The sequence below is a fragment of the Bombina bombina genome, chromosome 8 (genome assembly GCF_027579735.1).
Source record: "Bombina bombina isolate aBomBom1 chromosome 8, aBomBom1.pri, whole genome shotgun sequence".
Classification (NCBI taxonomy): Eukaryota; Metazoa; Chordata; class Amphibia; order Anura; family Bombinatoridae; genus Bombina; species Bombina bombina.
Genome location: NC_069506.1, coordinates 240,687,953 through 240,706,364, shown reverse-complemented (window position 1 = coordinate 240,706,364; position 18,412 = coordinate 240,687,953). Strand labels below are relative to the sequence as shown.

Below are 18,412 nucleotides of genomic sequence, written 5' to 3'. Positions count from 1 at the left end.
ACTACTCTAAAAATTACAAAGTATCTAGAATTACACCTAATCTAATAGCCCTATAAAAATAAAAAAGCCCACCCAAAATAGAATAAAAAAACCCTAGCCTACAATAAACTACCAATAGCCCTTAAAATTGCTTTTTGTGGGGCATTGCCTCAAAGATATCAGCTCTTTTACCTGTAAAAAAAAATACAAAGACCCCCAACAGTAAAACCCACCACCCAACCAACCCCCCAAAATAAAAAAAATAACTAAAATAAAAAACCCTAAGCTACCCATTGCCCTGAAAAGGACATTTGGATGGGCATTGCCCTTAAAAGGGCATTTAGCTCTTTTACATGCCCAAACCCTAATCTAAAATAAAAACCCACCAAAAAAAACTTAAAAAAACCTAACACTAACCACGATGATCCACTTACAGTTTTTGAAGTCCCGCTTGAACAATCTTCATCCAGGCGGCGAAAAGTCTTCATCCAGGCGGCCTCTTCAATCTTCATCCTGGCGGCGAAGTCCTCATCCAGGCGGTGAGAAGTCTTCATCCAGACGGCCTCTTCAATCTTCATCCAGTTGGCATCTTCTATCTTGATCCCGGCAGAGCGGAGTGGGTCAAACCTGAAGACATCCGGCGCGGAGCATCCTCTTCATACGGTCGCTTATGACATTATGACCTCTGCTTCCTACTATTCAGAAGGGAAAGGTTTCAAAAGTTTAAACTATTAATGTGGGAAAGGATTCAGTTGTTAAGTTTACACTATTCAAAAAATATATCCAGCAGCGTCCTTGTAAGTTGATTAAGATATATACAGTATATATACAACTTTAAAGAGCGAGTTTGTATTTTTTTGCCATGTTAAATACAGTAAGGGGTAGATTTACCAGGCAGCAGATGCTGCAATCTACTCCCGAAGTTTCAGGCTCCTCGGAAACTTAAGTTAAGAAGCAGCGGTCATAAAATATGATAGGGATGATTGACATACCCTGCTAGTGGCCGCGAATGTGCAGAGGGCAGCATTGCACAAGCATTTAGCGATGCAGGGAGGACATGATTTGCTATAGCGAATCATGTCCATCCGGGGTATGACAAATCTACCTCTATGTCTAAATTGTATTTGTGTGGGAGCTGAACAAGAAACATATATATTTTATAGTTTTCATGCAAAATGCTAAAGAAGCTCAGTTTAAAAACGGTCAGTGTTGAAGTAGTGTATATTTATTAACATTTTACATATATTGCACTTTATTGATTATTTGATTAATTGATCTATAAGTCGCTGTAACCAGTCCAAAAGTTATAAAGAATATGAGGCTCAAGACTGAGATTGCAATTTGCAGTTTGGCACCATTTCTTTATTACACTTACAGTAAAGGTGAGTTGCAAGCTCCACAAGTAACGTGCAGATATTAATTCATAATATTTTACTATTGTAAGTTGCATGTTCCTATAAGTTGCTTTATTATGGGTTCAATATCCTTTATTATAAAAAGCCAGGTATGTTTGTCCAATGCAATCACGCGCAGTAGAGACTGCAGTGCGAGACAAACATACCTGGCTGTAAGGAAGGATCAACAGTGACTGCTGTGAGGATCAGACAGCAGAGAGGGTGGGAGGGAGCGGGGCATGGCCAGACGTGAGCGGGCGTGGTGGGGGCGGGAGCGGATATGGCTGAGGGAGTGGCCGGATTGGTGGGATCGGGCGGGACCGCTGCACTGCAGAAAATGGTCCATGTACACGAGATTTAGGACTAGTAGTTAATAAATTGCATTTGCACTTGCAGTTTATGGCTGGCATTATCTTGACATTATTATATTTTAGGGAATGCATGAAAACACATTATTCCTAGTTCTGTTGAACGTTATTATCACAACATAGTTTACTGCTATTGATATTGTTATTCTGGCTGGATACTTTATCATTTGCTAACTGATTTGTTATGTTTAACAACAGATTCTATTCAGATTTACAAGTTAACTACAATAACAAGAAGGGATGTTTCATATCTTTTTCCCTCCAGTTTACAAATTCAACACATCTAAAGTCTAAAAACATTACAGATCTGAGCTAAGCACCCCATACACATACTATTAATATATTAGGTCTCATATTTAAAAATCTGATTACTGGAAAACATACTGACTATTAATATTCAATCTATTCAAAGTAAATTAATTTACATTTTTCTTTTAAAATATCCACAGAGCAGGTTGGAGAATAAAGTTAAAACATCTTAATATTTAAGCACAAATCAACTAATAATAAAATTATTAAGTAATAAATACTTAAGTGATAGTTTTGCAAAAGTAAACCATGATCATGAGCTTTAACACTTTATATCAAATATTTAGCATACTATTTGCTTAAGCATATATTTTACAAAGCAAAGGAATCCTATAAGGGAGATGCTTAATGATATAAATAATGAGGTATGAAATTAAACTTAAAAAAAAAAAAAAGTCATATACATTGAGTAAGGAGCTTGTTTAGCCCACATTTTTACCCTATTCAGGAAGGTGGTAAAGAGATCAGCATGGAGATATCCCCTGGCCTTTTTCAGGAACTCGCTTACTTATTAGAAATATACCATAACGAGCTTTTGAATGACACTATGACAGCATTATAATCTGATTCTTTTTTAAAGCAAGAATAACATTGGAAGAAGTATGAAGAACTAGGTTGATAACAATTGACACCACTCAGATGAATCCAGAGAGTACTTTGGATTTGCTTTATCCTGTAGCAGGCATATATGCTAAAAGTTTCAATATCACCGGAGAAGTCATGATGTGTATACCCTCAAGTGTGTCAGCCCAACGCTCACTATAGAAGATCAGTGGGGAGATTTGTGTGAAGACTTCTGCCCTCGCTGACTTTTATATTTCAGTTGGGCCTGATAATGGGGACACTACAAATACCTCTCTACCAACTGTCAAAAAATCTATCCTTCCACCGCCTTACCTTCTCTTCATCATCAGCTATGTTGGGAGATTGTTAATTGTTTTGCGATGGCAATCCACTAAGGAGAGGATGTTGCGGCTATCGTAGGCTGAAGTATTTTGCACAGAGTATACATACTGGAGATCAGGAACCTCTGCCTTGTCTTAGTTTGGAGGTGGCATATTACAGAGACTTGTGGTGAAGCTGGAGTAGTCTGTTATAAGTTCCTATATTTTGCTTCTACAATTTAATAGAACTATGAATGAGGACAATAGCATCTAAAAATTGGACTTTGCATATGGATGTATTGTTTACCTCTTGTTTGCTTGAAGCTATTTTATGGAACTGTTCCCTCAGGTATCTCTCCAGCTATGCTCAACTACTGAGAAGTATTATTATTTAAAGGTTACTATTTACCTTGTAGCTTTCATAATGCTATCCTTTCCTATGAGGTATGCAGTTGATAATATTAATTTTATTTACCAAATTCAGTTGTACTTAGGGTTGCCACCTGTCCCTTAAAATACAGAACACTTCTAAGTTACACATGCTGCAGGGTGTGCAGGGAGGAATATTAATAGTGCTGTCCAGAAACACAATACATGTTCCTCCCTGCACACCCTGCAGCATGTGTAACTCATAAGTGTCCAGAAAAACATGGCTGAGGTGGCAACCCTAGTTGTACTTGTAAATCTAGCTCTGATCTATACTCAAATTCTATAGTGTTAATATCTATAAGTGGATTTGCATTCCTTTTAATTCTCATTTGTGTACTTGTATTTGGCCAGCTTATGTACTTTTTATATTAACCAGACTCAGAGATAGGTATAGTCCTGAACTTGTGACTTTATTGGCAGATGTGCATTTCTTCTGGCATTCTTCTATTTAATCATTGCTATCATTGCTAGAACTCTGTAATAACTTATATTCATTATTATGAGATTTTGTTCTTTCTCCTCCATGCTTTTTGTAACCAAATTTATCGTTATTGTGCAAATCGTATGTTCATTTGTCTGTTTCATATGAACCTATACCTTTAAGAGGAAAACAATTTGTCTATAAACCACTAAAAATATATCACCCGGGGGGGCGGAGCTGGCAGCGATGAATATGGCCGCATAAACCTGTTGCTCTGTGTAACCTGCGATCAAAAAGGGGCATTAATGCGCTAAAATACCACATATCTAAAGATTTTGTACAGCACAGGAGTTCAGAACATATGGTGTACACAATGGCAGTACTGATGAACGGAGAAAAGCTTAAATGACATTAGAACAAGATACATCAAGGACGGAAGCTGCACTGAGTGCGTACCTTGACTGAATCTCAACCACATGGCCATTATATAACTCAGCGGAGCGCATCAAACAGCCTGCATAAACTATATGTGAGAGAAGCTAATAAGCCGGGAGCCGGTATTGCCCGATACACATAGCGGGCTAGCAGTTTTTTGTTTTTTTCTCTTTAAAGCCAGCATTAGGAACTGACCCATAATAGCGCCAACCATACCAAGGAGAAAAAAAAGGCACAGAACAGGCATAGGGCGGGCCTCAGACATAGACGTTTTAGTTTCAGGAGCAAGCTTCAGCAGGTTCGCTTTACATACTGCACTAATCTGGAGAAAAATCTGAGCCACATTACATTGAACACAGAGCTCTCTACTTTTCTGTTGCGGGGACTACGCATCCTGCTTGGCCGCTATCAGGAAAACTTCACTGAGAGCCTGAGGACCGCACTTAGCCTAACATCGGCTACTTGTTATTCTGAAGCCCGTGGAGAAGAACAAGCCGGTGAGCTATCTGTTGGGGCTGGTGTCGAAGGGCCCCAGCACCGGCCAGCGGAGGCAGCACATGGCCAACTTATTTTTTGTGAAAGCAGCAAGGAGCCTGAGCAGCCATGGGTTGAGTCCCAGGGGAGAATGCCACACACACCGCAGCTGCTAACTCTCTCTACAAAAACACAGGTGTCAGCTAAAAAAATAACAATGCTAGAGAGATACTGGAGAGCCCCTGGAACCTTGCTAGCCTGTTGGGCGCTTCAAGCATGGAGACGGAGATAGAAGCAATGGAGGTTCATCCGTTATTCTTGGGGTGGCAATTGGGACTGTGTCAGATGATGCAGAACATCAAAGCTGATATTGGGGATAAATGAGTGTGTGGTACATGGCTCGCCATAATATTTCTTGCAAATCACAGTGCCTATCACTCTGCCCAATCTAACTCACTAAAATAAAAAATAAATAAAAAAAAGGTTTATTGGACTGGTTCTATACAATCACTACTCCTGTTCATATTGTAATACCCAGTTTTTGTTTTTATTTTCTTAATGCTAGGTTTTGGCTATATATAGGGAATTGCTCCTCTAGATCGGTTGTGGCTTCACACCATATTTTTCTCCTTGAATAGGATTTTATATCTGTAATAACTAATGAATGTTATTAAAATGAGTAAGGAGGTTCAGCTTTACTGACTCATACAAAATATTCTAGTTTTAATTATGCTTCTATGGTATGCCTGTCAGGATGTCAGGAATCAGACTGAGACGAGAATTGCAAAAATAATCACACCTTTATTAATAGCAAAAAATAATAAAAAGTCCACAAGTCAAAAAACAAGCCAGGAATCAAAACCAGAGCTGGTAGTCAGACGAGCCGAGTCAGGAGCCAAAGCGAATAGTCAGACAAGCCGAGTCAGGAGCCAAAGCGAGTAGTCAGACGAGCCGGAATCAGGAACAAGGAGAACAACAGAGTCAGGAACAAGCCAGGGATCAGGAACCAGGAGGGACGTCAGACAGCCAGGTAATACACAGGAGCTCTCACAAACAGGTCTGAGACAAAGCAAGGGCAAAGCATACTGAACAGAGGCCCTTTAAATAATAAGTGAGACATCACAATTCTGAGACTGCATCCTGTCTCACACGGATGATGTACACCAGTCTGGCCATAAAAGGAAGTGCAGGAAATGAGCAGCATCACATAGTATGCACCAGAGTCAGCAAGAGAGGTGAGTAAAATGACTGCCAGCAGCACATGGCAAACAAAACAGGGAAAAAACCCTGACAGTACCCTCCCCTCAATGACCCCTCCCCCGTGGGAGGACAAAAGGCTTATTGGGGAAGCGACCTTGGCCTGAAGCCAGACCACTGATGAAACGGTAAACCAACAATTCGGGGACCAGTAAAGTATACCCACTTTATATGTCGACACCATACTGAACAACCAACACTCAATGACAAACAGTGTTAATTTACATATAACCCGCTGCACATTGCACTGAACTTTCAATATATCGGCCAGCATTGTCTGTTTTCCGGCCAGCAGTGTTTGTTTCTTACCCGCTACACTAATTTGGATGTGAAACTTTGACTTTTATGAACTTTTAAATATCATCTTCCATATAACTAACATCAGTTTGAATGCAAGTACGAACATTATAAACTCTCAGTTGAATGTCATTTGTTGCAAGTACTGGAGTTATTTATTGCACGAATACTGAAGTCTAACGCTGAATTGTTGCAAAAAAACTGGAGTTAAATGCTGTTCATGCTGATACACTATAACGAATAAGGTGGCATAAGGTGGTTTGATACAAATCACCGGAGTCTAAATATTCAGCGATCTAGGTGTTTTTATATAAGGTGGTTAATATAAATTCCAAAACTTTTTAATACTTTTTAAAGGTAGTGAGGAAACGTCCTCTGTGTGTAATTAATTTTCTATGTATAGTAGAGATTGTTTTTATGTTTAGAATACTATAAAGTTTTGATAAATAAATACGCATTTATTTTTTACCATATATATATTTTATTTTTTTTACCATTTTATTTTTATCATTATATTTATCTCAAACTTCTGATTAATTAATTTGGTTTATTAAATTGGTACAAGAATATATATTAATTTATGGTTATATAAATCTATAAATTTACATAAATTAAGTCAGTTATTTTTATTGGTGCACCTCTCTAGCTATCCAGTACTCAGTACAGGTAAAGCGCTGTTTTAAACCCCCATTCTTCTTATTGGGGAAACGGGCATGGAAGGCACGGAGGAGGGCGGGAGCATGAACATCAGAGGAGGGAACCCATTAACGTTCTTCCGGACCGTAGCCCCTCTAGTGAACCAAATACTGTACGCGGCCCCTGGACATACGAGAGTCAATCATGTTGCTGACCTCATACTCCTTATGGTTGTCAACAGAGATAGGACGGGGACGAGGCAACACAGTGGTAAACCGATTACAAACCAATGGTTTCAAGAGGGAGACATGAAAAACATTGAAGCTGCGCAATGCAGGAGGAAGGTCAAGAGCATAGGACACAGGATTGACCCGTCGGAGTATTCAAAAAGGACCAACATAACGGGGAGCCAGTTTATTGGAAGGCACATGAAGGTTCAAGTTGCAGGAGGACAGCCAAACTCTCTCACAAACCTGGTAGGAAGGTGCGGGCAGATGCCTACGATCAGCCTGGAACTTCTGGTGCTGCATAGAACGATGAAGGCAATCCTGAATCTGCACCCACGTGGAACGGAGTTGCCGGAGATGCTGCTCCAAAGCCGGAATACCCTGAGACATGAATGAATCAGGCAACAAGGATGGTTGAAACCCATAATTCGCCATGAACGGGGATAACTTGGAGGAAGCATTAATAGCACTATTACGAGCAAACTCTGCCCAAGGTAACAGTTCAGACCAATTATTGTGGTGATCTGAGACATAGCAATGGAGGAACTGTTCCAGAGCTTGATTAGACTGTTCCGCAGCCCCATTGGATTGAGGGTGATATGCCAAGGATAAGGAAAGCTGGATCCCCATTTGAGCACAAAAGGAACGCCAAAATCTGGAGACAAACTGGCTACCCCGGTCGGACACTATCTCCTTGGGTAACCCATGTAAACAGAAGACCTCCCGGGCAAAAATTGAAGCAAGCTCCTGAGCGGTAGGCAACTTCTTCATGGAAATGCAATGTGACATTATAGAAAAACGGTCAACCACCATAAAGATAACAGTATTACCATTGGAAACAGGGAGCTTGACAATGAAGTCCATGGAAAGATGTGTCCAAGGATGCTCACCATTAGCAATAGGTTGAAGAAGACCCACAGGAAGACGTCGAGGAGTCTTATTCTGTGCACAAACTGAGCAGGAGGCAACATACGCAGCAACATCAGAACGAAGACCTGGCCACCAGAATTGTCGAGTGACAGACCAAATCATTTGGTTCTTGCCTGGGTGACCTGCGGCTTTAGGATAGTGGTAAGTGTGCAAAAGTTTAGTTCGAAGATTCTCAGGAACAAAACACTTACCACTAGGTTTCTCAGGAGGTGCATTGGTTTGTGCAGCCAGGATCTCCTCCATCAAGGGAGAAGTCAAATTAGTATGTATGGTAGCCAAAATATGGTCAGGAGGTATAACTGGAGTAGGTACAGACTCCACCTTGGACAGAGGCGAAAATTGTCGAGAGAGGGCATCAGCCCTAACATTATTACTACCAGGCAGGTAGGAGACCACATAATTAAACCGAGACAAAAATAGCGCCCATCTGGCCTGTCGTGGCCACAAACGTTTTGTTTCAGATACATAAGTAAAAATTCTTGTGGTCAGTAAGAATGAGCACTGGCACGCTATTACCCTCGAGTAGATGCCTCCATTCATTGAGTGCCAAAATTATGGCCAGTAATTCCCTGTCGCCAATTTCATAATTGCACTCCGCTGGAGACAATTTGGTAGAGAAGAAACCACACGGATGCAAGCAACCATCAGACGTAGGACGTTGAGACAAGAGGGCACCTACTCCATTCTCAGATGCATCAACCTCAAGAACGAAAGGCAGGACAGGGTTAAGATGAACCAGAACTGGAGCACCAGCAAAGACAGTCTTAAGACTATCAAAGGCCTTAAAGGCAGCAGGTGACCAATGGAGTTGATCATTCTCTTTACGGGTCATGTCTGTGATAGGTTTGACCAAGGAAGAAAAGTTTTTAATAAACTTTCTATAGTAATTGGCAAATCCCAAAAAAAGTTGAATAGACCGAAGACCAACTGGGCGAGGCCACTGCAGAACTGAAGATAACTTGTCAGGATCCATGGAGAACCCTGCAATGGAGATAACATAACCTAGGAAGGTTACTTGAGTCTGATGGAACTCACATTTCTCGAGTTTACAAAACAGGCCGTTCTCACGTAGTCTCTGAAGAACCCGTGTAACATCAGAACGATGAGCCTCAAGTGTGGGTGAGTGTATGAGGATGTCGTCTAAGTACACCACAACACACTGTTGCAGCATATCTCGTAGGACATCATTAATAAATTCCTGGAAAACAGCAGGAGCATTACATAGGCCAAAGGGCATTACAAGATACTCATAATGCCCGCTCCTGGTGTTAAATGCTGTATCAGCCAATAGGATTGAGCTTGCATTCTATTGGCTGTTCCAATCAGCCAATAGAATGCAAGCTCAATCCTATTGACTGATTGGATCAGCCAATAGGATTGAAGTTTAATCCTATTGGCTGATTGCATCAGCCAATAGGATTTTTTCTACCTTAATTCCGATTGGCTGATAGAATTCTATCAGCCAATCGAAATCTAACGGACGCCATCTTGGATGACGTAATTTAAAGGAACCGTCATTCAGTAAGAAGACTCTGGATGAAGAGGATGCTCCGCGTCAGATGTCTTGAAGATGGAGCCGCTCCGCGTCGGATGGATGAAGATAGAAGATGCCGTCTGGATGAAGACTTCTGCCGTCTGGAGGACCACTTCGCCCGGCTTGGATGAAGACTTCTGCCTGCTTCGTTAAGAACTTCGGCCCAGTTAGATGAAGACTTTTGCAGCTTCCTTGAGGATGGATGTCCAGTCTTCAGAACAGTAAGTCGATCTTCAGGGGGCTAGTGTTAGGTTTTTTTAAGGGTGTATTGGTGGGTTTTATTTTTTAGATTAGGGTTTGGGCCACAAAAGAGCTAACTGCCCTTTTAAGGGCAATGCCCATCCAAATGCCCTTTTCAGGGCAATGGGGAGCTTAGGTTTTTTTAGATAGTATTTTATTTGGGGGGTTGGTTGTGTGGGTGGTGAGTTTTACTGTTGGGGGGTGTTTGTATTTTTTTTTTACAGGTAAAAGAGCTGATTACTTTGGGGCAATGCCCCGCAAAAGGCCCTTTTAAGGGCTATTGGTAGTTTAGTTTAGGCTAGGGTTTTTTTTATTTTGGGGGGAGCTTTTTTATTTTGATAGGGCTCTTAGATTAGGTGTAATTTCTGTAATTTGTTTTTTATTTTCTGTAATTTAGTGTTTGTTTGTTTTTTGTGATTTAGCTAATTTAATTTAATTTATTTAATTGTTTTTAATTTAGTTAATTTATTTAATTGTAGGGTAGTGTTAGGTGTTAGTGTAACTCAGGTTAGGTTTTATTTTACAGGTAAATTTGTCGTTATTTTAGCTAGGTAGTTATTAAATAGTTAATAACTATTTAGTAACTATTCTACCTAGTTAAAATAAATACAAACTTGCCTGTAAAATAAAAATAAAACCTAAGCTAGCTACAATGTAACTATTAGTTATACTGTAGCTAGCTTAGGGTTTATTTTATAGGTAAGTATTTAGTTTTAAATAGGAATTATTTAGTTAATTATAGGAATTTTATTTAGATTTATTTAAATTATATTTAAGTTAGGGGGATTAGGGTTAGACTTAGGTTTAGGTGTTAATAAATTTAAAATAGTGGGGGTGACGATGGGGGCGGCAGATTAGGGGTTAATAAGTGTAGGTAGGTTGCGGCAACATTGGGGGCGGCAGATTAGGGGGTAATGAAAATAATGTAGGTGTCGGCGATGTTGGGGGCATCAGATTAGGGTTTATTAAGTATAATATAGAAGGCGGCGATGTCCGGAGTGGCAGATTAGGGGTTAATAAATGTAGGTAGGTTGCGGCGATGTTAGGGGCGGCAGATTAGGGGTTAATAAATGTAGGTAGGTTGCGGCGATGTTAGGGGCAGCAGCTTAGGGGTTAATAATATTTAACTAGTGTTTGCGAGGCGGGAGTGCGGCGGTTTAGGGGTTAATAGGTAGTTTATGGGTGTTAGTGTACTTTTTAGCACTTTAGTTATGAGTTTTATGCTACGGCGTTGTACCATAAAACTCATAACTACTGACTTTTAAATGCGTTAGGAATCTTGACAGGATAGGGTGTACCGCTCACTTTTTGGCCTCCCAGGACAGACTTGTAATACCAGCGCTATGGAAGTCCCATAGAAAAAAGACTTTACAAAGTTTACGTAAGTCGTTTTGCGGTAAGGCCAAAAAAGTGTGCGGTGCCCCTAAACCTGCAAGACTCGTAATACCAGCAGTAGTGAAAAAGCAGCGTTAGGACCTGTTAACGCTGCTTTTTCAGTTTACCGCAAAACTTGTAATCTAGCCGTTAGTGTTTCAATAAAATAATATATCTCATTGTACTCAAAATATTTTCCCAAGGTCTCACTTGCATACTTTAGAAATGCCACTTTAAATATATTTAATACTATGTTTCATAATCAAAGCTTCTTGAGCTTCAACAGGGAAAACCCCATAATCCAATACCTGTGGGTTTTCTCTTTCTCTTTTGGGTTCATGAATATTATAGTTCACGGTATATAGTGTGACCTGGATATGTATCTATAGAGCAGAATGGAAAGCTATAGGTACATTTCTCTACTGCAAAACATTTAAATTTTCTTTCTGTGTTCTTTAAACATGTGAGTTTAGTACTCAAGATATTTCTACTCCTAGTTCTAGAGTTTTTTTGTGCTGTTTGTCTATATGAAAATCTTAGTGAACACTAATAATGTGAAAAATAGAGATTTATAATTTTTGTAGATCTTTTTGTAACATCTGACAGGTAATCTGATATAGTTTATCATAAATATGTATCTAGCTAATCCTTTGTCTTAAAAGGACTCAGTACTAACTGCATTGGCAATTTCATATATGTATTGATCTACCTTTATCTGTATTTTGGATTATATCACCTCAATAAATAAAAAATAAAAAAATATATCACCCAACATTAAAAAAAATAATGGCGATGTCGGTGGGCAGTGGATTAGGGGTTAATATCTTTATTTAGTGTTGTCGATATCGGCGGGCAGCGGTTTAGGGGTTTATAACTTTATTTAGTGTCGGCAATGTCAGGGCGGTGGATTAGGGGTATTTAGACTAGGGGTTTATGTTAGGGTGTTTTTACATAACCTTCTTGTTCCCATAGACATCAACAGGGATTGCGTTATAGCAATCGCAGGTGTTAGGTTTTTTCTAATACTTTTTCTCCATTGATGTCTATGGGGGAAAACGTGCACGAGCACGTCAAGTCAGGACTTGGCTTTTGTGTGGTATGGAGCTTAACGCACCATACCGCACAACACAAGAAGGTTTTTGTGTAACTTGTAATGGCAGCGCTATGAAATGTGCGGTACCCCTAAATATTTAGCGTTATTTACGTACCAGGTTTAGCGCAAAACCTGTAATTTAGGTGTATGATTTTAAACAAAGGAAACCAAGAAAACAAAGCAATCAGCAAAGTACATTGGAAAATTGTTTAAAATTAAACACTTTATATGAATTGTGATAGTTTAATTTTGTCTTTACTGCCCCCTTAAAATGGAAACATTAAAGCTGTCTTAAAGGGACAGTAAACACTTTGAGATAGTAATATAAAATTATATGTTGCATATATAAAAAGAAGCCTTCAATATACTTTCATTATTTATTTTGTCCCCTTTTCCTGTAATTCCATTCTGAAATTGTGAGATTTTCAGTTCCTGTTAGATATGGAAGTGCAGAACACTGTTATATTCCACACAGCCATTGGCTGTACACTCTAGTGACCTATTTATAACTGTCTCTAATTGGCCACAGCAGAGAAGGTAACCTAAGTTACAACATGGCAGCTCCCATTGTTTTATAGACACTAAGGGCAAGATTACATATGCTTTTGCGGGCGACACCGTTTTTTACGCGGTTTTGGTATCACATATATTGTGCCACATATAAATGCGGCGCTTATATTTCACCCGTCGCTCGCAATTTTTACTCCCATAAGCTAACATAGAACTGCGTCGCAAATCGGTATCACATATTCAGTGCAAGGACTTATGCAGCAAAAATGGAGACAAAAAAAATTAAAAAAAACCAACACTAAAAAAACCTAAACTACCCATTGCCCCTAAAGGGGGGAATTTGTATGGGCATTGCCCTTAAAAGGGCATTCAGCTCATTTACTGCCCTTAAAAGGAAATTCAGCTCTTTTAAGAGTGACCAATAAATCTCTAATCTAAAAAAAAAAATGTGGGTTTGATGGCAGATATGGGTTTTACGTGTCGGGTTTATTTTTGGGAGGCGGGTTAGACTTTTACGGGAGATTTGACTTTTTTTTTTATTTTCTTAGGCGCCGGCAGTTTCTAAAGTGCCATAAGTCACTGGCGACTCCAGTAAATGTGTATTTACGCTCATTTCTGGACATCTCTAGTTTATCCGACATACGTCACTTTATGAACTGCTGGTGGGGTTTATGTGATTCCCCGATGTGCGAGGTGAATTTGCGGGCAACGCAGGTTTCAGCAGTTGGGCTGAAGCTTGCGCCGCATATGTAATCTCGCCCTAAAACTTAACACTTATTTTGTCAATATTTAAACAGCTAATGAAACTTTAAAAAATACACCTACATGTTATTCTCAGACTAATCTTTTCTTCAGGGCCTATTTATGAAAGGCCTGTCGGACCTGATCCGACATTGTGGATCATGTCCGACAGACCTCACTGAATGCGGAGAGCAATACGCTCTCCGCATTCAGCATTGCACCAGCAGCTCTTGTGAACTGCTGGTTCAACGCCACCCCCTGCAGATTCGTGGCCAATCAGCCGCTAGCAAGGGTATGTCAATCAACCCGATCGTACTCGATTGGGTTGAATTGTGGCGATCTCTGCACGCCTGCTCAGAGCAGGCGGACAGGTTATGGAGCAGCGGTCTTTAGACTGCTGCTTCAAAACTGGTGTTTCTGGCTCGCCAGAAACACGGGGCTTCAAGCTACATACGGAGCGTGATAGATAGGCCCCTTCGAATGCATCATTATATCTAGCATTTATTTAATGTTTAATGTCCATTTAATGGTTATGTGATTCATGCTGTATTTTGAATGTATTTTATTTTTGTCTTTGTACAAATCTTGATAAAGCATTGTCAATGTGGCAAAAAGTATCCTTATAAACTGTCACAAATAAATATTTAAGAAATATAAAATAATAAGTAAACAAATGATGTGTTTTTTTATTCCTTGTAGTATTTAATATACACTTAAAATCAGCTTCTTTTATAATTCGTTTTGTAAAATTGCTCGTAATAGATCATATTATTTATTCAGCTAGACACGTTTTGTATGATAAACGTACTTTTAATAAAATGCGTATCTTAAAGGGATATGAAACCCAATTTTTTTTTTCTTTCATGATTCTGATAGAGCATGCAATTTTAGCAACTTTCTAAATTACTCCTATTTTCAAATTGTCTTCGTTCTCTTGGTATCTTTATTTGAAAAAACAGAAATCTAAGTTTAGGAGCTGGACCATTTTTGGTTTAGCACCTTGTGTAGTGCTTACTGATTGGTGACTACATTTAACCACCAATCAGCAAGCATTACCCAAGTGCTAAACAAAAAATGGTCTGTCTCCTAAGCTTACATTCCTGCTTTTCAAATAAAGATACAAAGAGAAGGAATAACAACTGATAATAGGAGTAAATTAGAAAGTTGCTTAAAATTGCATGCTCTATCTGAATCACGAAAGAAAAAGAATTGGGTTTCATATCCCTTTAATAAAAAAATAAAAAATAAAGGTTCAAATGGCCAAGACTTCCCCTTGTCTTAATATCCTGAGTGGGTCATAGAAATATATATTTCTTTTTCATAAGCTTTATTTTGATTTTTCTTTAATTGGCATTTGGCTCATACCCCACATTCAGAACTGTCATCAATTACTTGTAAGTTGTTTTACATGACTCACCTGTCACAGACACGGAGGGCGTGATACCTGTGTAGCTAAATTGTAAAAGGGATGTTCCTTCAATTCTAAAACAATATGTATCTGCATCTTCCAGTTCCACATTATTGATACTTAATGAGCAGTCCCCATTTTGCACATCTCCAGTTATCCAGATTCTTCCAATACTGAAATTGAGGATTGAATCAATGTTTTTTATAACTACAGGAGAGGTATAATGTTGTGAACACTTGAACCAGAGGACTTTGTTGTCTGGTAGGGAGAGACTTCCATGGTTTTTATTATAGGTAAAGCTGCAGGGAATGTGTGCACAGAGGCCCTGCTGAACCTTGACATTTGATGGTGCTTCTATATTGTAACCTGGAAAAGTCTCACTTTCAGCACCTGTGGAGAGTAAGGCATAAATCAGTCATTTAATACTATGGGCAGATTTAATAATGGGTGAGCGGACGTGACTCGCTACTGCGAATCATGTCCGCTCAACCTCGCTAAATGCCGACAGCATCACTAGGCTACAGCAAGTAACAAGGTTATTGTGAGTTCAAGCTGATTATTCCATCATTAAAGGGACATGAAACCCACATTTTTTCTTTCATGATTTAGAAAGAGAATGCAATTTTAAACATCTTTCTGATTTACTTATATTATCTAATTTGTTTTATTATCTTGATATTCTTTGCTGAAAAGCATATCTAGATATGCTCAGTAGCTGCTGATTGGTTGCTGCAAATAGAAGCCTCGTGTGATTGGCTCACCATGTGCATTGCTTTTTCTTCAACAAAGGATATCTAAAAAATTAAGCAAAATAAATAATAGAAGTAAATTGTAATGTTTAAATTTCTATTCTCTATCTGAATCATGAAAGAAAGATTTTGGCTTTAGTGGCCCTTTAATCTCTCACATTAGTAAATCTAAACCTCGTTTTATCCCACTAGAAGACTAGATCACATTCCATTTCTAAAATAATAATCAAACTGCTAAAATCTCAATCTCTGTTATGAGTTCCGTTTCTTCCACTAGCTTATGTAACAAGTCAAAAATAAAATTGAGCGCATCCTAGTCACTAACATATCTGGCTAATACACTGTTAAAACAAAGGTAGAGAAGTGAATACCAACAATGGGCTATTAATAGCAACTCCCTTTACTTTCTATGGCCCCAAAAAAACTGTGCACACTGCAGGTAAGCTCTTACTACAAAAACCCAGTACTAGATCTCTGGGGTGTACAGGGGTGCAAAGTACCCTCCTTTCACACCAGAGGTCTTGCAGTCACTCCCCCGGCCGTCAAGTCATGCAATATCCCAAGATCACCCATATCAGCCTACAGAACACCAGAGAATAAAAAAAATTTGTAATAGTAGTAAAATAGAACGTTGCTTAAAATTGCATGCTCTATCCGAATTCTGAAAGAAAAATGTTGGGTTTGGTATCCCTTCAATTAGCATAATTAATTAAATGCACAAGACATCACAAGAGTTAAAATAACAGGAAGTGACATAAAATAAGATCAGAAGACAACAGAAACTTAAACTATACTGATGAAATGTGAAGACAAACAAAGATAAATAGATTAAAAGGAATACGCAGAGATAGATAGATAGATAGATAGATAGATAGATAGATAGATAGATAGATAGATAGATAGATAGATAGATGATAGATAGATCATATGGCATTGCAGTTTTAGTTTTTTTTTAATTGCTTTTATGGTTGTACCATTGCTTATTTGTTAATGTGTATTTGTTAATAATAAGTATGCAGTTACTTTAAAAATAGCTTTATGCATTTTTTTATATACTTTATTACTAGGGCAATATTGTACACAATTTTAGGTTTTAATACAGTAAAAACACACGCCTAGATTACGAGTTGTGCGTTATGCTTAAAAAGCAGTGTTATCCGGTCCTAACACTGCTTTTTAATGCCCAATGGTATTACAAGTCTTGCAGGTACAGGTGTACCGATCACTTTTTTGGCCAGACTTCGAAATACCGCAAATCCACTTACGTAAATTGCATATCCTCTTTTTTCAATGGGACTTGCATAGCACCGGTATTACGAGTCTCACAAAAAGTGAGCGATAGACCCTCTCCTGTCAAGACTGGTACCGCATTTAAAGTCAGTAGTTAAGAGTTCTACACTACAACGCCGTAGCATAAAACTTGAAACTAAACTAAAGTGCTAAAAAGTACACTAACACCCATAAACTACCTATTAACCCCTAAATCGAGGCCCTCCCGCATTGCAAACATAAAAAAAAAAAATTAACCCCTAATCTGCCGAACCGGACATCGCCGCCACTATAATAAACATATTAACCCCTAAACTGCCGCACTCCTGCATCGCAAACATTAGTTAAATATTATTAACCCCTAATCTGCCGTCCCCAACGTCAACCTTCATTCAGTGTTAGCCGTCGGATGAAGAGGATGCTCCGCGTCGGATGTCTTGAAGATGGACCCGCTCAGCGCCAGATGGATGAAGATAGAAGATGCCGCCTGGATGAAGACTTCTGCCCGTCTGGAGGACCACTTCTGCCCGTCTGGAGGACCACTTCTGCCGGATTCGTTGAGGACTTTGGCCCGGTTGGATGAAGACTTCTCCCAGTAAGGTGATCTTCAAGGGGTTAGTGTTAGTTTTTTTTAATGGGGTATTGGGTGGGTTTTAGAGTAGGGTTGGTTGTGTGGGTGGTGGGTTTTAATGTTGGGGGGGATTTGTAATTTTTTTTTTACAGGGAAAAGAGTTGATTACTTTGGGGCAATGCCCCACAAAAGGCCCTTTTAAGGGCTATTTGTAATTTAGTGTAGGGTAGGGCTTTTTTATTTTGGGGGGGCTTTTTTATTTTGTTAGGGGGATTAGATTAGGTGTAATTAGTTTAAAAATCTTGTAATTTGTTTATTATTTTCTGTAATTTAGTGTTTGTTTTTTTGTACTTTAGATAATTTTATTTAATTGTATTTAATTGTATTTAATTTAGGGAATTAATTTAATTATAGTGTAGTGTTAGGTGTAATTGTAACTTAGGTTAGGTTTTATTTTACATGTACTTTTGTATTTATTTTAACTAGGAAGTTATTAAATAGTTAATAACTATTTAGTAACTATTCTACCTAGTTAAAATAAATATAAACTTGCCTGTAAAATAAAAATAAAACCTAAAATAGATACAATGTAACTATTAGTTATATTGTAGCTAGCTTAGGGTTTATTTTATAGGTAAGTATTTAGTTTTAAATAGGAATAATTTAGTTAATGATAGTAGTTATATTTATTTAGATTTATTTAAATTATATTTAAGTTAGGGGGTGTTAGGGTTAGGGTTAGACTTAGGTTTAGGGGTTAATAAATTTAATATAGTGGCAGCGGCGTTGGGGGCGGCAGATTAGGGGTTAATAAATGTAGATAGGTGTTGGCGATGTTAGGGAAGGCAGATTAGGGGTTAATAATATTTAACTAGTGTTTGCG

At 38.7% G+C, this 18,412-nt stretch overlaps 1 protein-coding gene across 1 annotated transcript in view; it reads right to left on the bottom strand.

Moving 5' to 3' along the window:
* LOC128638966 (sialic acid-binding Ig-like lectin 14) overlaps window positions 1-18,412 on the bottom strand; it is a 197,050-nt gene that overhangs the window by 147,709 nt on the left and 30,929 nt on the right. The window contains exon 2 of the mRNA XM_053691108.1: window positions 14,950-15,330. Coding sequence (XP_053547083.1) covers window positions 14,950-15,330 — 381 coding nt within the window. The remainder of the gene's footprint in view (window positions 1-14,949; window positions 15,331-18,412) is intronic.